General features: G+C 45.0%; 2 protein-coding genes across 6 annotated transcripts in view; one reads left to right on the top strand and one right to left on the bottom strand.

Moving 5' to 3' along the window:
* Window positions 1–2,215: 2,215 nt before the first annotated feature.
* Window positions 2,216–10,174, top strand: WDR34 (WD repeat domain 34). The gene is made up of 9 exons (XM_010570972.1): window positions 2,216–2,293; window positions 3,047–3,301; window positions 4,068–4,177; window positions 5,954–6,111; window positions 6,547–6,656; window positions 7,405–7,572; window positions 8,010–8,242; window positions 9,061–9,218; window positions 9,816–10,174. Exons 1-9 carry the CDS (start codon window positions 2,216–2,218, stop codon window positions 10,052–10,054), a joined length of 1,509 nt encoding a protein of 502 aa, XP_010569274.1. The 3' UTR covers window positions 10,055–10,174.
* A 52-nt stretch (window positions 10,175–10,226) lies between these two features.
* SPTAN1 (spectrin, alpha, non-erythrocytic 1) overlaps window positions 10,227–21,975 on the bottom strand; it is a 52,846-nt gene continuing 41,097 nt past the window's right edge. For 3 of the 5 annotated variants that reach the window (XM_010570971.1, XM_010570970.1, XM_010570969.1), the window contains 16 exons: window positions 21,442–21,562; window positions 21,163–21,284; window positions 20,464–20,596; window positions 19,915–20,013; window positions 19,446–19,605; window positions 19,145–19,221; window positions 18,774–18,983; window positions 18,213–18,509; window positions 17,620–17,732; window positions 16,749–16,766; window positions 13,535–13,589; window positions 12,820–13,016; window positions 12,373–12,426; window positions 11,761–11,907; window positions 11,270–11,417; window positions 10,227–10,554 (listed from right to left, as the gene is read on the bottom strand). In XM_010570971.1, coding sequence (XP_010569273.1) covers window positions 10,429–10,554; window positions 11,270–11,417; window positions 11,761–11,907; window positions 12,373–12,426; window positions 12,820–13,016; window positions 13,535–13,589; window positions 16,749–16,766; window positions 17,620–17,732; window positions 18,213–18,509; window positions 18,774–18,983; window positions 19,145–19,221; window positions 19,446–19,605; window positions 19,915–20,013; window positions 20,464–20,596; window positions 21,163–21,284; window positions 21,442–21,562 — 2,077 coding nt within the window. In that variant the 3' untranslated portion in view covers window positions 10,227–10,428. Of the gene's footprint in view, window positions 10,555–11,269; window positions 11,418–11,760; window positions 11,908–12,372; window positions 12,427–12,819; window positions 13,017–13,534; window positions 13,590–14,853; window positions 14,917–16,748; window positions 16,767–17,619; window positions 17,733–18,212; window positions 18,510–18,773; window positions 18,984–19,144; window positions 19,222–19,445; window positions 19,606–19,914; window positions 20,014–20,463; window positions 20,597–21,162; window positions 21,285–21,441; window positions 21,563–21,975 lie in introns of all 5 variants that reach the window. The other 2 variants (XM_010570966.1, XM_010570967.1) reach the window with 1 other exon arrangement.

Below are 21,975 nucleotides of genomic sequence, written 5' to 3' on the forward strand. Positions count from 1 at the left end.
TTTTCTCCAGAGAAGTGACTGGAATCCTACTGTGACAAAACCAGTACATTGTTTCCAATACTGTTATGTCTTTTAAAGCTGCTTTGTAAATGGATGTTTAAAACAAGGTGGAAACAGAAAGCTGGATGAGAAATAAAGATGGTAAAGTAGTCTCAAACCCATGGCTACAGACACCTGGTTGAAAATCTAAAGAAGAATTCTAGAGCTGTGGCTTTTGAGATGTTTCACTTGTGTTAAAAATTGGTAGAGAAGATCAGCAGACTATACTTTGTCATTAAGTATTGTAATTCACATCCTGATATCTGACCTGGTAAAAAATAAGCCATACCACAAAAAAAGGACATAAAACCCACACCCTTCTTGGTCAAGCCAATGGTCCATCTAGTCCATTATTCAGTGCCACATGGTGCTGACCAAAAGCAAGGTGCCAGGGACCTGCCTATAAGAGAAGTGGACTATGAAAGTGGTCAGGCTTGCATCCTGTCACTAAAACACAGTCTCCTACTGCCACTGTTAGAGCTTCCACACATACCAGCTGCCTCCTGCTGCAGGAGATGCTGAACTTGAACTCTGGAAATTCAGATTGACTCCTATGCTAATTAGAGAGAGACTACAGGGCTAAAAGGACCAGCAGTCCAACCCAAGAACATGTTTATGTTCTTAGCTGTACTATGGAGTATCACAAAGGTCCACACAAACCAGGGGAAGAATCACAGTAGATACATGGTACAGGATTTGAAATCTGGAGCCATCAATTCCATTGGGACTTTTTTCCCTTGCTTTTGAAGGAGGTGTCACTTAACCTCTTTCTGCTTCGGTTTCACTATCTGTAAAACGGCTATAAAACTTCTTTATCTTGAGTTTTAGGGAATCTTATTTCACTATTATTTGTAAAGTACTTTAAATTCCTCAGAAGAACCGCTGCACTCGGCTCTGACATAAATAGATTCACATGTGCTAAAGCGGTGCTACGTCCATTCTCACGAGCGCCTACTCTGTATCCTGTAATCTTGATTTTTACATACAGGCCAAACTCCTTCCCAGCAACAGCAGGAATAGCTCTGCTGAAGTTAGCGCATCTGTGCCTGCTTATGCCAGGGCTAAATTTAGCCTCTGTGTTCATCATTAAGTTGTTCCAAGTGAGTTACATTTAGAAAAAAACCTGTAAGCACAGTCATACCTGTTAGGAATAATTACTTAAGGAAGCTGTGGCACCAGTAAATGTTTCTGTGGACACAAGTAGCATGACTGTTATCCAGCTGTGCCCGCACTGACAGGCAGATGTTGTACCAGGTTAACTACAGCTCTCCGGTGCGCCCAGGGAGAGCTGCCCAGCTCTGGCAACCCAGCTGGCACGCAGCAAACTCGGAGCGAGGTCAAGCAGTAATTCACCCACAGTACGAATTACCGTTAATTCCCTCAACAAGAGCAACCAACACAGAAAGGGAGGAATTCAAAACGCACGCCGGGCGTTACACGCACGTTTTGAGTCGACTCCTCTATCCCATTTCCTCGGCAAGCACATGCCGCGTACGCTCACCGAAGCCGTGTACTTAAACCCGCGTTTCCAGCATTACAAATAACTCCTCCTCGCCCGGAGCCCCAGGCCCGCTTCCCCGCTGCACGACGGCATCTGCCGGCGGCACCCCGCGACGGACGCCCGCGGCTCCGGAGCAGCCACACGGGACGCAACTCGTACCGCTGAGCGCTGCGGGATTTTTGCGCCGCCAGTCGCCGAATATCAGATTTCTCCTCAAACATCGGTTTTTTTCTCACAATACCGCCCTTCCCGCCGTGGGCTTTCCCCGCGCTCGGCTTTGTCGCCACCCCCCCCGCCTCCCCGGCGCCATCTTAGCTCCTGGCACCCGCTGCGCCCTCCCGCCGGCGCTGCCACTGGTGCCCCCGGCGGCGCCGGCCGGGGCGCAGCGCGGGTACGGCCGGAGGGGAAGGGGAAGCCGCCGCCGGACCTACGGCACTAAGGAAGGTGCCCGCCGGGGCCAGCCCGTGCCCCTCTCCCGCACGGAGCCGCCGCCCGCCCAGCACGGACCCTCCGTGCCCTTCCCCAACATGGCACCCGCCCGGGTCAGTTTACCGCCCGCAGGCCGGCGGCCTCGTCGCTCGGGGTGACGTCACGCCGCAGCGCCTCGCCCGTTTCCATGGGAACCCGCGGAGCGGGCGGTGGGAGCCGGCTGGGCCGCGACCCCCGCTCGCCGCCATGTTCGCGGACGGGACGGCGCCCGGCGCCGACGTGGAGTCGCTGTGGAGGAGCGCCCGGACCGCGCGCTGCGAGGCGGTGAGAGACCCCGGGCGGCCCTCGGGGCGGCTCTGGCCTCGGCCTCGGTCTTACGCCGCCGGGAGGGGCCGGGCCGGACCGGCTGGGCCGGAGGCGGCTGTCAGAGCCGCGGTGGCCTGCGCCTTCCCCCGCCCCGGTCCTGCTGAAGGGGCGGCCGGGCCCCGACTCGTCCCCTCCGTGCCCGTCGGTGAACCCTCCCGCGCCAGGTCCCGCTGGCTCCAGCTCGGCCCGGCACGAAGACCTTCTCCGCAGGGAGTTTGCGTCCCTGCCGGTGCCCGGGGCAGAGCCGGCGGCGGGCGGGCCCGTGGTGCCGGTGTCTGCCTTCTGGCTCTGCCCCTTTGCAGCATTTTACTAATTTAGGCCCTTTATACAAATTGGCAAAAAAACACGCAAAGCCAGTAGTCTGAGAGCTGATAGTACTGCGCTTGTCGTCGCATTCGGTGTTTGCTGTTTCCTTTGGAGGCTCCCTGCCTTTTTGCTTTCTCTCATCCTCCCCATTCCGTGCTGTAGAGCACGTGGCCTGAATTTGACTGGCATTCAGGCATCTCAGTCTCAGACCAGATCATGTGAAGGTCACAGATCACTGACACCTGGACAGTTACAGAGGCACCCTGCTTTTAACGATGAACCACAGGTGTGCAAATGTGCTTGAATGTCTTTATGAAATGCCAAAGAGGGGAAGATGCTTTGAATGTTTTGTGCAGCATTCTTTTTTTGTGTTTAGACTATAGGCTGTCTGTCTTCTTTTACTAGAAAAGCTGCCAGACTGAGCAAATTTCAACAGTAGAAACTGCAGCACAATCTCATACCAGCCGAGATGCCGCTGTGCAGACGGATCAAAGTAAAGATGCTCTACAAGACTTCCAGCAAGAAGTCCAAGTAGATTACACTAGCCTTCTATCATTCCTTCAGAGAGTGGAGGATGCTGTTATCAAAGAGCTAAATAAAAACTGGAAAAGCCGTGCCTTTGATGGCTTTGAAGTGAACTGGACAGATCAGAACGAAGCAGTAAGTTGACAGAATTCAGATCCTTGTCATTACCCAAGCAGACCTGGTTGCACTGGCTCTAACTTGTTAGTTCTATTTCCTGCTGCTATGATTGTTCTTGCCAGATGCTAATAATTAGACATTACTAGTTGTTTTCTTCTCCAGCTTTCTCCCTATTTGTCACCTGGCCTTGCTTGGTAAAACTGTTCTTCCTGCTAGTGACTACGTTGCAGCAGCTTAGTGAGAAGGAAGCCTGCAGTTGGTGTAGGCTTATCTTCAGCTTCCAGTAGCCCCTTTAGAGCATGCTAGCCTAGCAGGTATCTAGGAACAGTTGCAGTCAGTGATTTGGCAGCTCTTCCTATTTAGGTTATATTTGTTTAGTGTATGGTGCTTGAGAGTGGAAGCAATTTGTATATCAGTCAGTACACGTTGCTACAGTTGTTTTCAAACGATTGCTGGTGAAGCTTAGTGAGTGCTAGAGTCATAACTGGAAGGCTGCTGTAAATCCTTACAGCACAGCCTTCCAGAGTTGTTGTGCAGCCCCTGAAGTATGCAGTCTGTGAGGGGTAATTATGAGGGGACTTAATTATGAGGTTTGGTAGGGTCGTGTGCTGTGGGTTTTTTTTCCAGAAAGAATTCAACAACTTTTTCACGTATATCTATGTGCTATTTGGACAGAGGGGAAGCCAACACTGTAACTATGTGATCATATGCAGGGGTGTGCACAGATCTCATTTCTCTGTGTTCGGAGATTGTTGCTTCAGTGCTTGAATTTGATCTCTTCCAGGTGTTGTGTTTGCATACATTGTCATACCCAGAGGCTCAGGATCAAAACCTACAGGTTACCAGCGTCTCATGGAATGCAACCGGATCCGTTGTTGCGTGCTCGTACGGCCGGTGAGTATCTGAATGGATTCAGAGTGCAACTGAAGTTGATGCGATGTCTCAGGCTGACCTGAGTTTTAGGTATGTTTGCTTTCTCTGCAGTAATAAACTAGACGTATATATATACCTTCTGCAAGTTAAATAAGTCATATTCAAAGAAACAAAATCTCAGGGCAGTCTTAAAATTATGGCTTCTATTTCTTCTACCTTCCCCTCTGCCCCAAAAACAGATACATGTACTCTTACTGATTTGTTTCTAGTTAGATTCTGTTTGGAAAGAAAATGTAAAGAGCAGATGTGTTTGCAAGTAAGTGTAGGTGAGGTTTGGAGGTACGTGCTTATCTTCACTGAAGATCATGTTGTTATAATGTGGTCTCTTAGCACCCCAGATGAACCTGGCACCCATTCACGCATGCACCTGATGGCACGGACATATGCTAACAAATATTTAAGGATTTCTGAAATGAGGGTTGGACAAAACATTCATCTAATCCAATGAATGTCTATAGCAGCCTCTCCTTTCTGTGCCCTACTGCTGCCCTTATTCCTTTTTCGTTCCGTTACCTTTTCCTTAGATTAAAAGCCCCAGCAAAAAGGGTATCCATGAGTGAATGCATAGGGAAGAGTAAAACAGGACAGACCTGTATGTCACTTGCTCCTTCTGCTCTCCCAGTCTACAGCTGTTTTCAGATTAGAATGTGGTTTCTATGTCTGTGATTACCCTTGTTAGAATTCCATTCCATGAACTTACACAGTCTCTGTGAATCTGTGTAAAATTTTAGCATCTACAACATCCTTTAATAAGGAGTTTCACAGATCCAACTACCCATTGGATGAAAAATCGCTTTTTTTATTTGATCATATCTCTTCCAATAAAAGAATTAAGAGCATCAAATAAAGGAGTGGAAGTCAGGCCCAAAATCATTGCTTCCTGTCCGGACTACTGACTGTTCTGTGGATCTCTGTCCTCCATATTGTGCCCTTGTAGCAAGATGGGACATCATATTGGTCAGTGTGGTGCTAGTGACAGAATACATGTAACATTTTGGTAAGCATCTGATGAACGAAGGAGGCAGAAATAAAAAAGGAATTAGAGTGGCAGGTGTCTGTTAGTATCCCAGAGTAATAACTCATGATCCACTTGTGGCAAACAAGTATGATGGGCATAGGACTAGATTGAAATCTCTAGAGCTGGGGTGTGTGGCGTGATTTGTGCAGGGTCATCAACACCATTTGGTGATTGTGAAGAATGTTCTCTGTTCCTGTGGAGGCACCTGCACTTCAAATCATGCTGCTTATCTCAGGCCAAGCAAGACTCAGTAAGTCTTTTCAGCCCCTATCAGTCCTCCAGGTAAGATATTCCTTGCTGTGTATTCTCAGACTGGATCTTTGAGCACTTGTTTAGAGGAAACGTGGTTTGCTTTGCAGCTCACTCAGCCAGTTTGCAAATCAGCAGCAATTTGGTCTCTTTGGATTTTCATTCCCAAATACTCACAGCAGCTTTCTGTATGCACCCTTTAGATTATTCCCATTATTTGAATGGTTGGTAGGTCTTGGAATAGTGAATTGTACCTGAGATTTAGTTGCTGGCACTTTGTTCTTTAAGTACACTGACATGTACTGTAGTAGCCTGCAGAGAAGTTTCATCACCTCATGATCCCTTCACCTCAGTTTTCCTTCAAGCCACAAAGCAGCACATTTAAACGACCAATGGGGCATACCAGAGCTCTCCAAGACTGGGATTCTCTGTGGAACAGACAAGGCAAGACGTAGCTTTCTCTTCTTCAGGTTGGATGGTGGGGACTGGAGCACAGAAAAATCCTATGTTTGTACCTGGAATCTGGACAGAAGAGGATTGAATCCACAGCACCCTGACCTAGTGGTGGATGTTCCCAGTTCTGTCATGTGCCTGGCTTTCCACCCCTCCCAGCCTTCACTGATAGCTGGTAGGTTGCTCTTACCTTAGATCCTATCTGAAATGTACCCTTATTTCCTTCAGCTTGGATCTTTTTTTTTTTTTTCTCTCTCAGCTCAGCCTAAGATTTCTTGTAGAAGTAATGGTGTTGCAGCTCCTCCAACTGAGGAACTAATGCTCACCAACATCGACAAGTGCACTGTTGCTTCTGAACTGGGACTTGCTGCTTTTTCAGTGACAGCTGCCTTTATATCATCTCCTCAGAGAGAGATGATAGAAGGAAATTCAGTCCTGGGTGTAAGTGGGAAGAGTGTACTTACTTTGGTAGAGCTATATTCTCTTACACCAGAGCTGACCGTGCCCTGTATATAGCTGCCAGTCCTTTGTAGCTGGTGGGCCTGTTTCCACCATAGCTGCATTTGTTCTGAGCTATTAGACCTTAGATGTTTTATCTTTATCCTTTCAGGTGGCCTTTTCAGTGGGGAGCTGGTGGTGTGGGATACCAGCAGAACAGAAGACCCTGTGATCTGGAGGACGGGGATGACAGATGACACTCACACTGATCCAGTCTATCAGGTAACAGAACATCTACAGCAGACACAGCTGGGGGAGGCAAGAGTTGCCATTGCTCTATTTATTTCACCCCTTCAGCTCCTATCCACAGGCTGCTACATTTCTGCAGTTATGTTCCCTTTTGATGGGCTATTTTTTCCCAAATCTAGCTACTGAACAGGCGTTTGCTGAACTTGACACTCACACTTTAAAAAATAACTTCTCACTGTTCAGGATAAATGAAGAGTAGGCCCATTCCCATGCTGTAACTCTTTATTGATGTAGGTGCAGCTAACAATACTTGTAGTGGTTTAAAAAATGTAAGTAGCAAAGTATCACTGATCCCTAGTTGGAAGCTTAAAGCTACGTGCTTTGAGCATGTCATGCGGTCTGGCTTTCTCATGTTTTTTTGTCCTTCTGGGGTTCTGTGACTCTGGGCAATCTGTGTGTTTTCTCATCTGAAAGTCAGGAAAATGCTCCTGGTTATAGCTGGGTGAAAGTGCTATAAATACCACATCTCCAATGTGATGGCAGGTGAACCACAGAAACTGCAATACAGAATTCAGTCCTGAACACCTAAACACATTTCTCTCCTAGCATCTACATCCGTGTGCCAGCTCCCAGCAGATGCTGGTTTAGTACCAAGATCACTGGCTGCTGCCTGGCTCTGCTCCTGCATCGTCTTGGCGGGTCAGGGGACCGCAGGCTGCTGAGTGAGGGCTTGGCAGTTGTGACAGTCCCCCTCATCATGAGCTCATGGCATTTGGAACAGGTTAACTGGTTACCTGACGCCAAGCACAGAAACAACTCCCGGCTGTTGAGCGTGTCGACGGACGGGAAGATCCTGGTGTGGAGGGAGGAGCGAGATGGTCGGCTGGCCTTGGCCGAAGGATTTGCCATGGTGGCTCAGCAGATCCCTCGCAGCACTTGGATGAAGAAGGTGAGTTCAAAGAGGGCTGATTTGACAAAAACACTTAACTCCAGAGCTGATGTGGCAGAGCTTGCCTTCCACGTGAGAAGGGCCAGGAAAAGTCCCTTTTGAACATATGCACTAACCCTTATACCCGTCTCCTGTCCCATACTGAAATCACTCCTTGGAAAACTGGCAACAGCCTGGCTTTTGCCCTGCCCTAAGGAGAAGCTGCTGGGATGGAGAAGAGAACTTGCTTGTAATAATATTAATTCACATGAATCCCCTTGTAGGAGGATGCTGCAGAGGTTAAAGGCTGATCAGTGCTGCAAACATTGCAGCTGGTGCAAGTTGTGCAGCGAACAGCTCGCCGGGTCCCTGGCAGGGTGGTTCACACTGCTCTGACCGTGCATGCATTTCACTGGAGCGCCCAGCTCTCAAAACAGCTTTGTCTCTTTTTCTCCCAGTTCGCCGGGGGAGAGGCAGCTGTGGGTGTGACCTCGCTCTCTTTTTCACACTTTGATCACCGCGTGTTCATTGTCGGTGTGGAAGGCGGCTACTCCCTGAAGTGCTCCACTGCAGCGGAGACGCTGGCTCTCCATCCGACACGCAGTTCTGTTCCCCTCAGGGCACCAGCGGAGCTCGCCTTCTCCCCGCATGGTGGGCCGGTGTACTCCGTGAGCTGCTCACCCTTCCACAGGCAAGTGTTGTGAATTTACACTGGTGCTGCGTGTTGGACACAATTATTGTCTGGCTCTAAACATGCATTTTTCAAATAGCCCCGGGGGGTGTGTGTGTACAAGTTCCAAAAAAGGGTCACCAGCAATGGGAACTTGGATCAAGTAACTTCCCGTCGTAGGACAAACAATGTTGATTGGCTCTAGTGAGGCTGCCCACTTGAATATGCTGCGTGTGGGCACTACATGAGTAACACAAAAAAGCATCTGCACTCAGGCCAGGGAAGAACATTAGCACCTTCCTTATATCACCCTAGATGTTAATACTAAAGATCAATTTAAAGAAGACATGGGGAGGAGCTGAAAAAGTCATCTATTTATCAGTGGTTAAGTCATCTTGCCCAGTTAGAAATCTTACTAGTAGCTGCCTGAATTTAAATTAGCAGCTCGTATCTCTGCCTGCATTTACCCACCATCCATGGAAGAGGCCCCAAACCATGTTTCTATGAAACATGCTGACAGCCCAGGTTTGCATTTAATTTGCATGAGACAAACCCAGTTCTAACAATGCCTGTCTCTGGATCAGCAGTTCTCAGGCATCCCTGGCCCACAAACCACCAGCAATACTGAGTGGACAACATGAGCCCTCCTTAAACTTAACTGAGGGCGGTAATGAAGCAGACCGCATCCCCGGGTACAGCTTGGAAATCACTGCTTTGGGAAACACATTCAGACCTCTGCAAAGCAGTAATGTTGTCCAAGATTACACTCCTGTAGTGGATTTTGTTCTGTATCTTTAGCAATAAAGCCAAAAAAGTTTCTTGCTTCCTCCCTCCCCCAGGAACCTTTTTCTGAGCTGTGGGACTGATGGACAAGTTCACTTGCACTCCATGTTGCAGACACAACCCCTCATTTCTCTTCAGTTATCAAAGAAATACCTCTTCTGTGTACGCTGGTCTCCAGTTCGACCACTGGTCTTCGCAGCTGCATCTGGGGAAGGCAAGTAACTGCAGGTGCCTATTCTCAGACATAAAATTAAGATTGTGCTGGGTATTAATTCGTACAAGTTAATTGTACTGATTAGCACTTCCCACAAGCAGAGAGCAGTGACCATTGTTTGTACTGTGTAATTAGTGTAACCGACCAATGTCTAACTCTAGCAAGATTACTTCAGTCACGGTTATTTTTCACTTTTGACGATACCTTTACTTCTGTTGCCACAGCCATTCACAGGGATAGAACATGGCAAGATTACTGTGGCTAAAACTTATTTCTAGCTTCCTTGTTTTTGACATTTACTTCTAGAGCTAGTGGTTTAAAACAAGAACTTTTTCCTTGGAAAACTGCCCAAACATTTTTGAGTTAAGGAATTGAGATTTCACAGAATTTAGCAAGCTGGTTTCAGGTCTCTGACAGCAGAATAAATCTGCACTGCCTTGCAGTGCTGTCAGCTGTCTATCACAGCCTAGACACCACTAGAGGCAAGGGGAAACAGGTTAAAAAGAACAGCTAAGTTCCAGACCAAGTAGATACTCATCTGCTGTTAAATACAAAGTCCGATGCCATAAAGCTGCAATGAACATTTCTGTTTTATAGGAGATGTGTACCTGTTTGACTTTGAGAAGAGCTCGCAGAAGCCGGCCATTTCCATAAAGCAGGCTGCAGGTGAATGCCCTGTGTACTGTTTAGAATTTAACATCAAGCAAACTCAGCTCTTGGCAGCAGGGGATGCTACCGGTACAGTCAAAGTCTGGCAGCTGAGTTCTGACTTCACTGAGCAGGGACCTAGGGAAGTGAATCGTCTGGAGCAGCTGGCAAGTGAGATCACGGACTAAGGCAGCAACACAACCAGCTGCGTGAGCCCTGGTACTACTCTGACTCCAGGAAAAGTTGCCTGAGCACTCACCTCTTCCACACTGTTAGCATGTACAACACACGTGACTATGACAGATGGAGTTTCATCCACCTAACAGTTAAATTTGCATTTAGCCATTAAACACAAGATGATGTGGTTCGACCAGTAACTTTTATTGAAGCACACTGCAATATGTTTGTTTTCCCTAAGAGTTTTAAGCTAAGCAGTTTAAGGTTACATCATAAAGTAACACTGATTATTGTAGAGCACAAAGAGAGAGAGAGAGAGACATGCAGAGCTATAGTCAGCAAACGTGAGCATGTTCTTTGCATCTTTTGGTACTAGTGTTTTAGATCAATTCACAAAGAGTGAACGTGTAAATTCTATGTAGTCATAGGCAGAAGGAAGTTCTCTGCCCTTGCCGTCCATGTAGGGCTTCATGTGAGAAATGCAGTAATCAGCTTGTTCCCGGGTCAGATTCTGAAAGACAAAGACAAAGCGCAGAGGTGGGGATGGGCACTATGAGGCTGCGGATGGGGCATTTACAAGCAGCCCTCCTGTTCCCAGGGGCACACAGCTCGGGGCAGAAGCCAGAGCAGCAGAACTACGCCTTGTGCGGAAACGCTCTGGCTGTTTGCACTGTTTGGTTAAGGGCTGGAAGCTCTGACCTGAGTCTTCCCACCACAGAGAAGACAGAACAGGTAACTGATACGAGGAAGAAGCGCAACCTCTTTATTTCCCTGCCAGCTGGTGGGATTTAGACAGGAAAAACTTGCTGTCTTGGCAAGGCCGTGAGAGGGAGGAGATGTTCATGCTGTCTAAGCTCAGGCTTAAGTTTTCTCCTCTGAATCACTGTCTGGAGAAACATCTACCTCTAGTCTCCCGTGTGATGAAAGGAAAGCGTCAGTTTCTGAGGACAGACACAGTGAATGCATCTCCTTCCCAGGCATTTGAGTAGCTCTTTACTCAACCCGAGTAGTTTGGCAGTTAAAAGCTTTTCCTCTTCCTCTATAGAGCCAAGAAAGCAACGGGGTAGGGCTGTTACCATCACTTCTGTGCGGAGGATACCCTGGCAGGTTCAGAACTGAATCACAGTGACATGAACCTCTAAGCAATTAATGCTGGTCTTCATTAACAATCCACAAACAAAAAGCCTCCATCTGCTCCTCCCTGGTGAGCCACAACCAGTACTTACTTGGTAGAGCTCCTCCTTGGTCACGTAGGGCTTCCCCTCGGAGCTAAGGGCGCGGAAAGCGCTCTCGATCTCCTCACTGGATTTCACGTTCTCTGTTTCCCTGCTGATCATAAACGCCATGTACTCCTGCAGTGAGACGTGTCCATCCCTGCCAATGAAACACAGCGTGTGAACACTGCTGTCCACTAATACCCGAGCACAGCACTTCCACACCCTCTTGAGAGGGGCTTCAACTTTTCTGGGAGGAGTAAAAGTCTTCACACAGGAGGCTGTCAACACCAGATCATTTTCTAAAGTGAATTTCTTCTTCATGGATGTCACTCTCACCTTCATAAAGTCTCTTTTACATGAATTGTTGTGAAAACAACCATAGCCTCTCCACAACAGAAGTAAGCACAGCGCTCAGCTTGTGAGAGACCTTCAGGCCAACCTCCCAAAGGTTACCGATACAGTATTTTGCAATATAGAAATAAAAGGTCCAACCCACATACCTATTGGGATCTACAGTGTCAAGAATAGACTCAAACTCTGGGTCTGGCTCTCCTTCCTCAACCATAGGCAGGTCGTAGCCAAGAGAGCGCAAGCAAGACTTAAACTCCTGGTGATTAAGTCGTCCAGATTTGTCCTTGTCAAAGTGCCTAAAAACAAAGCCACAGTTTTAAGTGTCAGTTGTTGAGTACTCAAACCTATAAAAAGTGGCCTGAAAACTACAATACATTATAACTAGCCCACTATTCTAGACAAATCAGCTTGAATCAATAAATAGTTCTATCTAACATACATAAAAAGTAAGCACAAATTCTTTACTTGGCTTAAAAAGCATCCAAAACCCAGCTATATTCCCAGCTGGAATTCATTGGCAGTCCCAGTTTCTACACCACTGTGCCCACCCACAAGTGAGGGTGCCCAGGAGAGGCTTCCAGGCAGCCGTGTCTGCGGAGGGTCCCGCCATCTGGCAGAGATCAGAGCAGCTCAGCACAAAATCAGGCAGACAACAGAGGAGATAGAAACAGATCAGTCAGAGAATCCTGCAAACAGGAGCCATCCACGTGCCAGAAATATCTCACAAGCATTTCCTCTGGCATGCTTTCCCTGCAACTCACTTGAACATCATGCTGAACTCCTTAAGGGCCTCCTCGGTGACTCCAGTCGTGTTTCTGAAAAGGAAGCAGCAAAGCTCGTCAACAGTTCCTAAACTGCAGAACTCTGCTGGAGTCCATTTGCCCCAGGCCAGCGTCTGCATCAGAAGGTGAGGACAAGTGAGCAAACAATACATCACCACAGCTCAACGAATAAATCAATTCCCCCTAGATGTCATCACTGCTAATGGCCAACAGGAACTATTTCCAAAACTGCTAACTTCATCCCTCTGAAGAGAGCCAGGAGGTGGTGGGGATTTACGAGCTCACTACACCCATTAGTCAGAGCACAGGAGAGGCTCATTAGCACAGACCACGCAAGGTTTGTTTTCAGACACAAGCAGATGTGTCTCCTGTCTTTTATCCCCCCAAGTTAGACACGCTTTACGCCACACGTGGGGTAGGCAATACCGAGCTTGAATCTGCTGTTCGAGGTTGTGCTGCATTCTCATCCCCAGCTGGTCAAGCTGGTCCCACTGCTGTGCCAGCCCCACAGTGCTGTGTTCCGTGTATTTGTTGTCCAGGATAAGTGCCTCTTCCATGGCTGCTCCAAGGTCCTCAATCTTCTTCAGCTGGCTCCTCATAGCTCGGATCTCCTGGTGCTTGCGCTGTTAGGAGGGAGTGAAAAGGAGAAAATCAAGGAGTGCAAAAAACCCCTTAAAAAGTCAGAACACAGGCTAGCAGGGGAGGAAGGGTTATACTCTTCTTTTTCTGCTGGGATTATATACATACATATATATATACTGGGATTTGTGATATAGTATTCAAAACTATGTTTGTCTTCATGCACACTATTGGAAACCAACAGGGCTTGCAAACCCATTCTTCAGAGAAAAAAACCCCTCTTATTAGGAAACATGCTGAAAATACCATATCTTCTCTGCCCTATCCTGCTCATTTAGAAAAAAAGAACAAAAAGGAAAACTACATCAGAGTGGTGTTTAACAGCTTGTGATGCAAGTTGACATCAGATACGTAGATAGATAATCCCAAAGGTCTCTTCAGTACTCAAAATGTGTAAAATCAATTCAGATTTTGCCATACAATTGCATGCATTTCCATTCCCACCCTGTGTTCCCAAGTCATCAGTCGGGAAAGGTTTTAGCAGTAGGTGAGCATTGCTTACTTTAGTAGCTTCCAACTGTGATTCCAGTGTTCCCGATTCCTCCACCATACAAGACCTAAACACAGAATCACAGTGAGAGAAAGCACTTATCCCATAAAAATGGCAGGTGGGGCTTGAAATTAACAGTCCTTCCTTGAAATTAAAAATCTTTACAGCGGTATTATTCTGTAGATATTTAAACATTTTTTGTGTTTCATTTATTCTGACTCATCCTGTTTCAGACTGACATGTGTACATCTTGGTTCTTATTTCTCTATATAGTTAATTTCTAGCCCCATTTGAAAGGCAACATGATCAGCAGCCACACTTCATGCCAGATCCAAAGCGCCCGCTTTACTGGACCTAATGAAATTAGAAACTTAGTGCAGTCCCACCCCACTCCACCGTGCCCAGCACACACACGCACACACGAACTACAGGTGATTCACTGGAGATGGGCTGGATTTGCCAGCAAGGTACAGGAGCTCTACAGAGGTGTGTTACATGGGAATAAAATGGGGGAAAAAGATCTTGAAAAATACTGGTTTGGTTTAAAAGTAATCTTAATATGGCATAATCTCTGCAGAAAACTACAGACCTCTCCTACACACCAGTGGCTGGTGGACAGTTGCCTTTCCCACCCCACCTCTCCCATCCTGTGCCCAGAGAAACTGAGGCACAGCCACTCCTCTCAGTCCAGTTTCCACACTGAGCTTCTTGGCACACTGCAGTCCCCACGTCAGCATATAAAGGTCACCACTGTGGTGATGGTCTCCAAGATCTACTTCCTATGGACTAGCTATGGAAAGCCTCTGGATGCTGCTTCCCCCGCCCCAAGATCCTAAGCAACCTTTAAGCAGCAGTGTTCAAGAATCTCTGTCCTTCCAACATGTATGGTGAGAGTTCATACTGAATGACCTGTGCACGGACAGCAAGTCTGGGTGCTGTGCAGGTGGGCTGTCCTCTCCTTTGACTCTGTGGTATTTAAGTCACTAAAACCAGGTTCTCATCCCCACTAAAATCTATCCTACGTGCTTTTGAGCTTCTTGAGAAAGGGATTTCAAGTGCTGAATCACTCTGTAGCAATGAAAACGCACCAAACATCTGGGTGTTTCTCACCACAAGAGTTAAGGCTCAGATTCAACGCATGTCTAAAGAGATGAAGCGCACACCCAGAACCCTGAGCAGGAAGCTGGGAACCGGCCATGGAAAGAGTCAACAGGGAAACAAACCTCCAAGCATCTCTAAGCCGTGAAAGTTAGTTGGAAGGAAAGCGAGCCTTGGAATTAAAAGAGTGCATTTGAAAACCAAAGTGAGGTAAGAAAATAAGAGGAAAAAACCTTCCAGATAGATCATCCCCAACTTCATACTGATAGACACGAATGACACGACGATATGCTATGCTAGTCAAAGAAAAGAAACCAAGTAAATTCCAAAAAGGAAGAAAGAAAGAACAGAGGAAAGAACACACCAGAACACGGCCACCGCAGTGGAGCCACACTCCAAGCCAGCACCACCTTGCAGCAAACACAAGCAAGTACTTAATGAAAGAAAATTATTCAAATGCTGGTTGCACATACATGAAAATAATCTGTTATTATTTTTGTGTAAGTCACAAAAAAGTGAGTCTCACTGAGAGTCAAATTGAAGTCTTGCAGTTAACTCATTTACACATTCTTTAAAGGCATTCTTCCTAAACTCCAAATTATTCCTTCTCCCCTCCCAAAAGAAAACCTCCTCCAGGCAGCACTGGGCACACACAAGCAGCTACAGCACACTGAAAAGCAAGGTGTACGCATGGCAACTCTTATCTTGAAACTTCCCTGAAGCTCTGCCTGCCCTCTTGCCAAGGAAGGCTAAGCCCAGCCAATGCCTCTTTGAACTAAATCTGCGTTTTTAATCTATTCATGCAGACTTAAGGACAAACTCTGCCTGGCATATCAGCAGCCTTCTGGTAATTTGTTCAACAAAAGAGCTTGGCATGGTGATCTCGAACTCTGACCCTACGTCTTTTAGTAAATGGCTCCTTTCTGTCCGCTCATTCTTGGATACCAGAACTAATCTACAACACTATTTTACAAAGGAACAGATAATTCAGCATCCGTTCCAGGAAAATTTGCTCAGTTCCATTAAACTGTACAACAAAAATGGGGCAAATTATTTTTATCTGGCAGAAACAGCAGAACACAAGACATTGTGATCATTACAGAGCAAATAAGCAGTTATCTGCAAAGATTCCACCCTTTTATTCTGAAAAGCCTTCTCTCTTTATGAGAAAGGCCCCTGCCTCCTCTCCAGCACTTTACACAGGGCTGACACACAGGCCTCCGCACCAGGCCCATCCACGATTTGTTAGCATTTTACATTATGTCTTATTACAAAGCTTCCATTGTGCTGCAGATTTTTAATACTGAAGAAATTTAAATGGACAGACACACGCTCAGAGGGTTTGGCAGTCTGAAGACATTTAGAAGATTTTATTAGTTCCTTTCCACTTCTTGACAAATGACCAGCATGCATCCTCATCAGGAACTATTCCCATGGACACAAAGCGGACTTAAAACTGCCAGCATCAAACTGCTTGCAAACCCAGGCAAGTTTGTGGGTTCATGTTGGAAGGTTTTGTTTTCTCCTATCAAGAATATGATCTCTGTGGGGCATGGTTATGCAACAGATTAAAAAATGGGTGGCTCATATTTGCATACTACAGAGTTTTAAGATACATAATTTCAGGAAAGCCTCTTCATAGGAATCTTCCCTCCTCCTTACCCAAAATGGTCAATACTTTGGAGCTTTAATTGTTCTGAGAACAGTTATAATGGAAAAGTTTATTCCACTAGGCAAGTCTCTGATGTCGGAAAACTAGGAATGTCGGCTGTTTTCCAAAGGCAGACTATTCTATGTTCTCCCATATCTCATCAGATTAAGAGCCTTTTCTTGTGCAAGCCCTCAGAGAAAGCAAGAACAAGAGTCGGGACTGCCACAGTATGCCAGTGGCTACCCATTAATAATTTCTTCTTCTTTTGACTAGGAAATTGTTATTTTTCTACTGGTTTATACTTAACCTACTCCAAAACCTTGTTTCCTGTATCTGTGCACCTCAGCCACAGATTGCTCTTTTCACATAAAAGGGGTTTCAGCGCAGCTTTCACGAGCAATGTAGTGACAGAAGAAAACACGCAGACAGAGCAGAACACATCACCAAATTTTTAAAGATATAAAATTCAATACTAACCCATCTAGCAGGTAAGTCCTGTAGAATGTGAAGATCCAAACATCAGGCAGCAGGACAGAGACAAGACAGTAAGAGAGGGACAGAGATTTGGGTGGGAAGCAAACATCAAGAAGTTAAAAATCGTATTTATATTTCATTATTTCATGAAGACACATACAGAACTATTCGTAAACACACAGGGACAGAGAATCACACGATTACAAGAAAACAGAACTCACCTCCTCTGAACCACAACCAGAGTGTGTCAGACTTGGCTAACAGCACTGTCCAAGCACAGTTACCTCTGTTTTCTAGAAACATGCTCTTCAGTTCACTGCAATTCTCGACCTTAAGATTTTTTATTTCCAACGCAGTTGATAAATCTTTACTACCCTCTCCCAAGGCATATTACTAGAGAGCACCCCAGGTAAATGATTACAAAGTAGTCTTAAGCTTTTTTCACAGCTTCTTTCTCTACTGAAATTCTAGTGAGATTTCTAATATGCTATTCAATACAAAAGGAGCATTACAGAAACACCACTGGCACTTCACACCGTCTGCTTCAAGCTGTTTGTTCCCCACCCCCCAGCTGTACTGCAGACTAGGTCAGGAATAACTGGAGAAGAATTAAGTCCTGGGTAACTGGAATTACTACAGGAAAATGAATTCAGAAGCAGAAGCGTTTTTAAACTCTGGTGTTTCACGGCCTTCCTCTTCCCTGTGGCTAACAGGGCCTCCCCTCAAATCCCAACTGCAGGAAATGAACAAGTCCTGAATAGCTGTTTTTCAGCAGGAAACATTTACAACTTAGACAGACCACAGAGATGTAGGATGGATACAAATATTAGCTGAGTAATTCTGTAAGGGCAGCTCCTGGGAAGACAAACTATACCTGGTCTCCTGAATCCACTGATGGAAAGCATTAGCATGCTGAGCAAATTCCTGGCGCAATTTGTCATTTTCTTCCTGCCTTCGCTGTTCCTTCTGCAGCTCCAATTCACGTTCCTGAGAAATGAACAAAAGTAATACCAAACAGAGAAATAATGTGATTGCCCTCATCCTGTCATAAAAACCAAAAACTAAGAGCTGCATACCAGCACAGTTCTGAAGCTCAAAACAAGACTGAGTGCTCAAGGAGTGTCCTGGATATCTAGACAAAATCATTTAAGATAACACTACAGAGCATTCCGACTGAAGTCTTGAGAATTGGAATTGAACCAGCAGTTACTTTACTGCATAACATGGACACAAAACATTTTATAGTTAGCAAGCAAGGGACATGTGCTTTATCTTTTGAAAGGCCACAAATGGAAGACCATGAAAACAAGTTTATAGCTAATGAAATTTTTTCTTTGCTCCCAAATTTTGAGATATTTCCATCTGTAGTATAGTGACAAACTTGTGTACTGATTATCTTGGAGGATAACTTCCAGGGAAGACTTGAAAGGTTGTAAACTATGAAAACACTCTCTCTCTCTGACTTGCCTTGATAATTTTCTGCAGATTCCTCCAGGTTTCTTCAAGAGCCTCCATAGTAAACCAAGTATATGGGTTGGAGGCTACACGGAAGCTCTTGATCTGGCGATCAAGCTCTGCCAGCTGATTGAAGTCAGCTTGGGCAGAACTAAGTGAAGAACGGAAAGCGTCATGAGCTTCTCGCAGTGCTTTGATTTCTTCCAGTGAGTTACAGCGCACAGGATCTGTCAGGTCCTCTTCAGCATTCTCAAACCAACTGTTGAAGGCAGACGCCTTCTTTGCAAAAGTCAGGAACAGATCCTCAACCTGGAAAAGAGAAAACAATCTAGGTATTCAGTTATGCAGTAATGCAAATATTCTGTATGAGTTGATCTGGAATTAACATGCATTGGTGATAGTTTGCCTTTATTACTTATTTGTTGCAAGAATCTAAAAAATTCTTATGACAAGTCTCCAGGATCTCCATAATCATTAGCTGCAAATCAAAAACTACAGAAGTTACAAGTGTTGTATGTTTTTTTCAAAGAGAATAATAAGATTTTTGTATAGCCCCATGGTTTGGCCACTCACCTTTCTGAAATGCTCCTGAGCCTCCAAGAGTTTCTTTTTCCTGGCAGCAGAATTAGCAAGTAGCTGATTCCAGCGTTTCATCAAGGAAGCATGCCGAGCCTCAATGGCCTTTGACTGGATATGTTTGGCTGCTAGTAGCTGGTCTTTCAGAGCTGTGATGTTTGCAATTCCCTCCTGCTGGAAAGCCTGAAGTCCAGCGTCAAAAGTTTCCTGAAGCATTAAAAGAACAAAATATTTTGGATTGTATTTTTATTTAACTATTCCAATACCCTGCATGTATTTCAAACATAAATACTAGATTCTTGTGTATTCCAGAAGAGTTCACCTGTTCTCTCCATCATGTACGGGGTGGAAGCAGCATTAGCACTAACCTGTTTGGTGAGTAGTGTTTGCACAGAAGAGAGATCGCGTCCATAATCATCTGTCTTCAGACTGTTTTCCTTCTCACCTGGAAAATGAAACAAATGCGGTAAAAATGTCAACCTCTATCTCAAATGTTTCCTCTATTCCAAATAAGGTTACCCTAAAAGCATAAATCAGGTATAGCACTGCTGATTACTTTGGAATTAGGTCTGCTCGTTACAACAGCAAGTGAGAAACTGAGATCTTTTGAAATGAAGGAGCATTTCAGTTTCTTTGTGACAGGATACTGTGCCCCAACATAGAACGTACCTATCCATGACTCCACTACATCTGCTTTCCAGTTGAACTGGAGGAAGGCAGAGTTCTCATCCAACTTGGCTTTCCTCTGAGCTGCTGCTTTCTCCAGATCTGACACCTTGCCTCTGAGGCCCTTCATCTTGGCAGTAATGTTCTCCTCGTGGTGATTGTTCTACATGACAGGAGAAAAAAAACCACCACATACCATATGAGCTTAAGGCATCCTGGAAGTTGGTGACAGAGCAAGGACTTCAACTAAAAGACTTTGTTCTCAATGTACATCCACTGTCCAAGAAATAGCTTTGAAAGCAGTTAACACCAACAGCTTATTCAGCTGCAAAAAATGAGTAAAAGCTCTTTTCAAAGAGATGACAAATCAATCCTCAGAGAAGAATAAGTATACTTCGACATGAAAATGTCTTGGGTAGCCTTTGAAGGTTTTGTTTTTTTTTTTTTTATTTATTTACCAGTTTATACTCACCTTTTTAATGAGATCCTCTCCATTAGCACAAACATCGTTCACTCTGTCTTTGTGGACAGTAAAATCAGTCTCGAATGCTTCATGCTTTTTCAGCAAGCCCTGCAAATACAATACACAGTCACTTTTAAAAATAATTTCTCACCACTTATTAAAAATAAAAGAAAGATAATTTATTGTTATAATCAGCTAGCATAAACTTTTTCTGGCAAAACCTATTAATCTTAGCTGATTAGCACAACTTTCTGTTTTTCTGTGGACAAAAGGAGACTGATACTGACTTCAAATATAACTTCAGCCATTTGACTGAACCAGGACTGCCCATCAGAGGTCAAGAGATGCAAAGCTACACCAACTTGCAAGTCATTGCTACAGGAAATAACATACTTGGGATGCTTTTATAAAATGAATTCATGTTTTTTACAATGTAGGCCTTCAAAAGAAACGAACAATAGCCTCTAAATTGGAAAGAGGGTTAAAGAAAAGGTTCATTAAGCTCTAACCAACAATAATGCAACAAGAACAACAAAGAGCTGACAACTTTCTTCATACCTGGATAGCAGCAAGGGTGTCCCCATAATCCTCACTGGCTACCAGTGTCATTTTCTCATTGATCCAGGCTTCTTCTTCCTCAACATTTGCTACAAACTGCTGGTACTCCAGAGACTCCTCCAGACGCTGACCCCTGTATGGGAAATGAAAGGTAAAATTAGTCACAGTGTTGCTTTATGGCTTTTAGATATAAGATGTAAAAACAAATTAACAGCAGCAGAAAACCTAAGAATGTACAGAGACTGAACCCTAAACACACAATCACTCACACTTCACTTCTCCAGCAGCAGACTGCTGTGTCTACAGCTCTAGAAATTCACTAGGCCAAAGCCTGCAGCTACTGAAGGACTAAAACGAATAATTTTCTCCCAACAGCTTCTATTCAGAAAGACATCCTGGTAGTGGATTAAGGCCAGTTAATTTCAAGTCTATGGTTTCTAGCTGGTGCAAGAAAAGGCTAAACACAGCATACCTCAAAAAACCCTCGTGTTTCTACTGAGGAACATTATCACTAAAGCTCTTTTCAGTAGTCTCCTAGAGCCTGTCATCTAGTCTCCTAGCCTGACATGTGCTAGTACATCATATTATAAACTAATGACCCGTACCCTAAACCCCTGAAACTCAGTAATATCTGGTCATTATGAGTCCATGTAAATGTTTTAATTAATACTGAATTTTACAAAAACATGTCTCACACACCTAGCAGCTGCCAACTGTTTTAACTCTTTCCAGTGATCCACAAACTGAGCCAGTCTCTGCTGTATCTCCTCCTTTCCAATTGTGTTATCATCTGAAAGCTTCTTACCAGTGTCTAGAACACCCTGCAAAGCGGAGAAACACACAGTTAATGGAACATCACTTGCTCTCTTCTTATGCACTCTATTTGGATTCCAGCAAACCTACCGGTGGCTTTCATATTTGTCACAAGCAAGAAAGTCACTGCTTATAGAGAAATATGTCAAGGAGAGAAGCATTTACCTGGATAGCAGGTTCATGGGCAGCTAGTTCTGCTTCTAAGCGCTTGTGTTTTTTCCTAAGGTTCTGCACACCAGTTAGGTCTCTGCCATAGTCCTCTGAGCTAACCAACAGTTTCTTCTCTCTAAGTTCAAGAGGGAAGAGAGAAAGATAAAATTTGAAAATTACTTCTATAGGTGAAACCTGACAAAAGGAAAAAAAAAAAAAGACTGCAGATAAGAAAATGCTCTACATAGCACAAAAATCTTGGATGTAAAAAATTGTGTACATGAGTTATCAGCAAACAGCAGCTGGCTCCTGGCAGCACATTCAGGGGTAATGTGGGGGGGAAAGAAAGGTGACGGAGGGCCTATTGTTTCTCTCTGAAGGACAGAGTTTCTCTGTACTGTTTTCTTTCTAAGAACATAGATACCTTTTATAAAGTTTACATGCTGTTGTCCAATTTTATTTTTTTTATTTTACAAGCATGACAAAAAAAAGTGCTCTAATGTGAATGATTTCTATCAGGCTCACTTCCTTCCCTCCTCCCAGGATACT

The sequence above is a fragment of the Haliaeetus leucocephalus genome, unplaced genomic scaffold (assembly GCF_000737465.1).
Source record: "Haliaeetus leucocephalus isolate CR32 unplaced genomic scaffold, Haliaeetus_leucocephalus-4.0 Scaffold306, whole genome shotgun sequence".
Lineage (NCBI taxonomy): Eukaryota > Metazoa > Chordata > Aves > Accipitriformes > Accipitridae > Haliaeetus > Haliaeetus leucocephalus.

Coding starts and splice junctions, on each gene's coding strand:
- WDR34 (XM_010570972.1), top strand. CDS start 2,216: ATGTTCGCGGACGGGACGGCGCCCGGCGCCGACGTGGAGTCGCTGTGG. Junction 6,112..6,546: donor CCAGCCTTCACTGATAGCTG/GTAGGTTGCTCT, acceptor TTATCCTTTCAG/GTGGCCTTTTCAGTGGGGAG. Junction 7,573..8,009: donor GCAGCACTTGGATGAAGAAG/GTGAGTTCAAAG, acceptor TTTTTCTCCCAG/TTCGCCGGGGGAGAGGCAGC.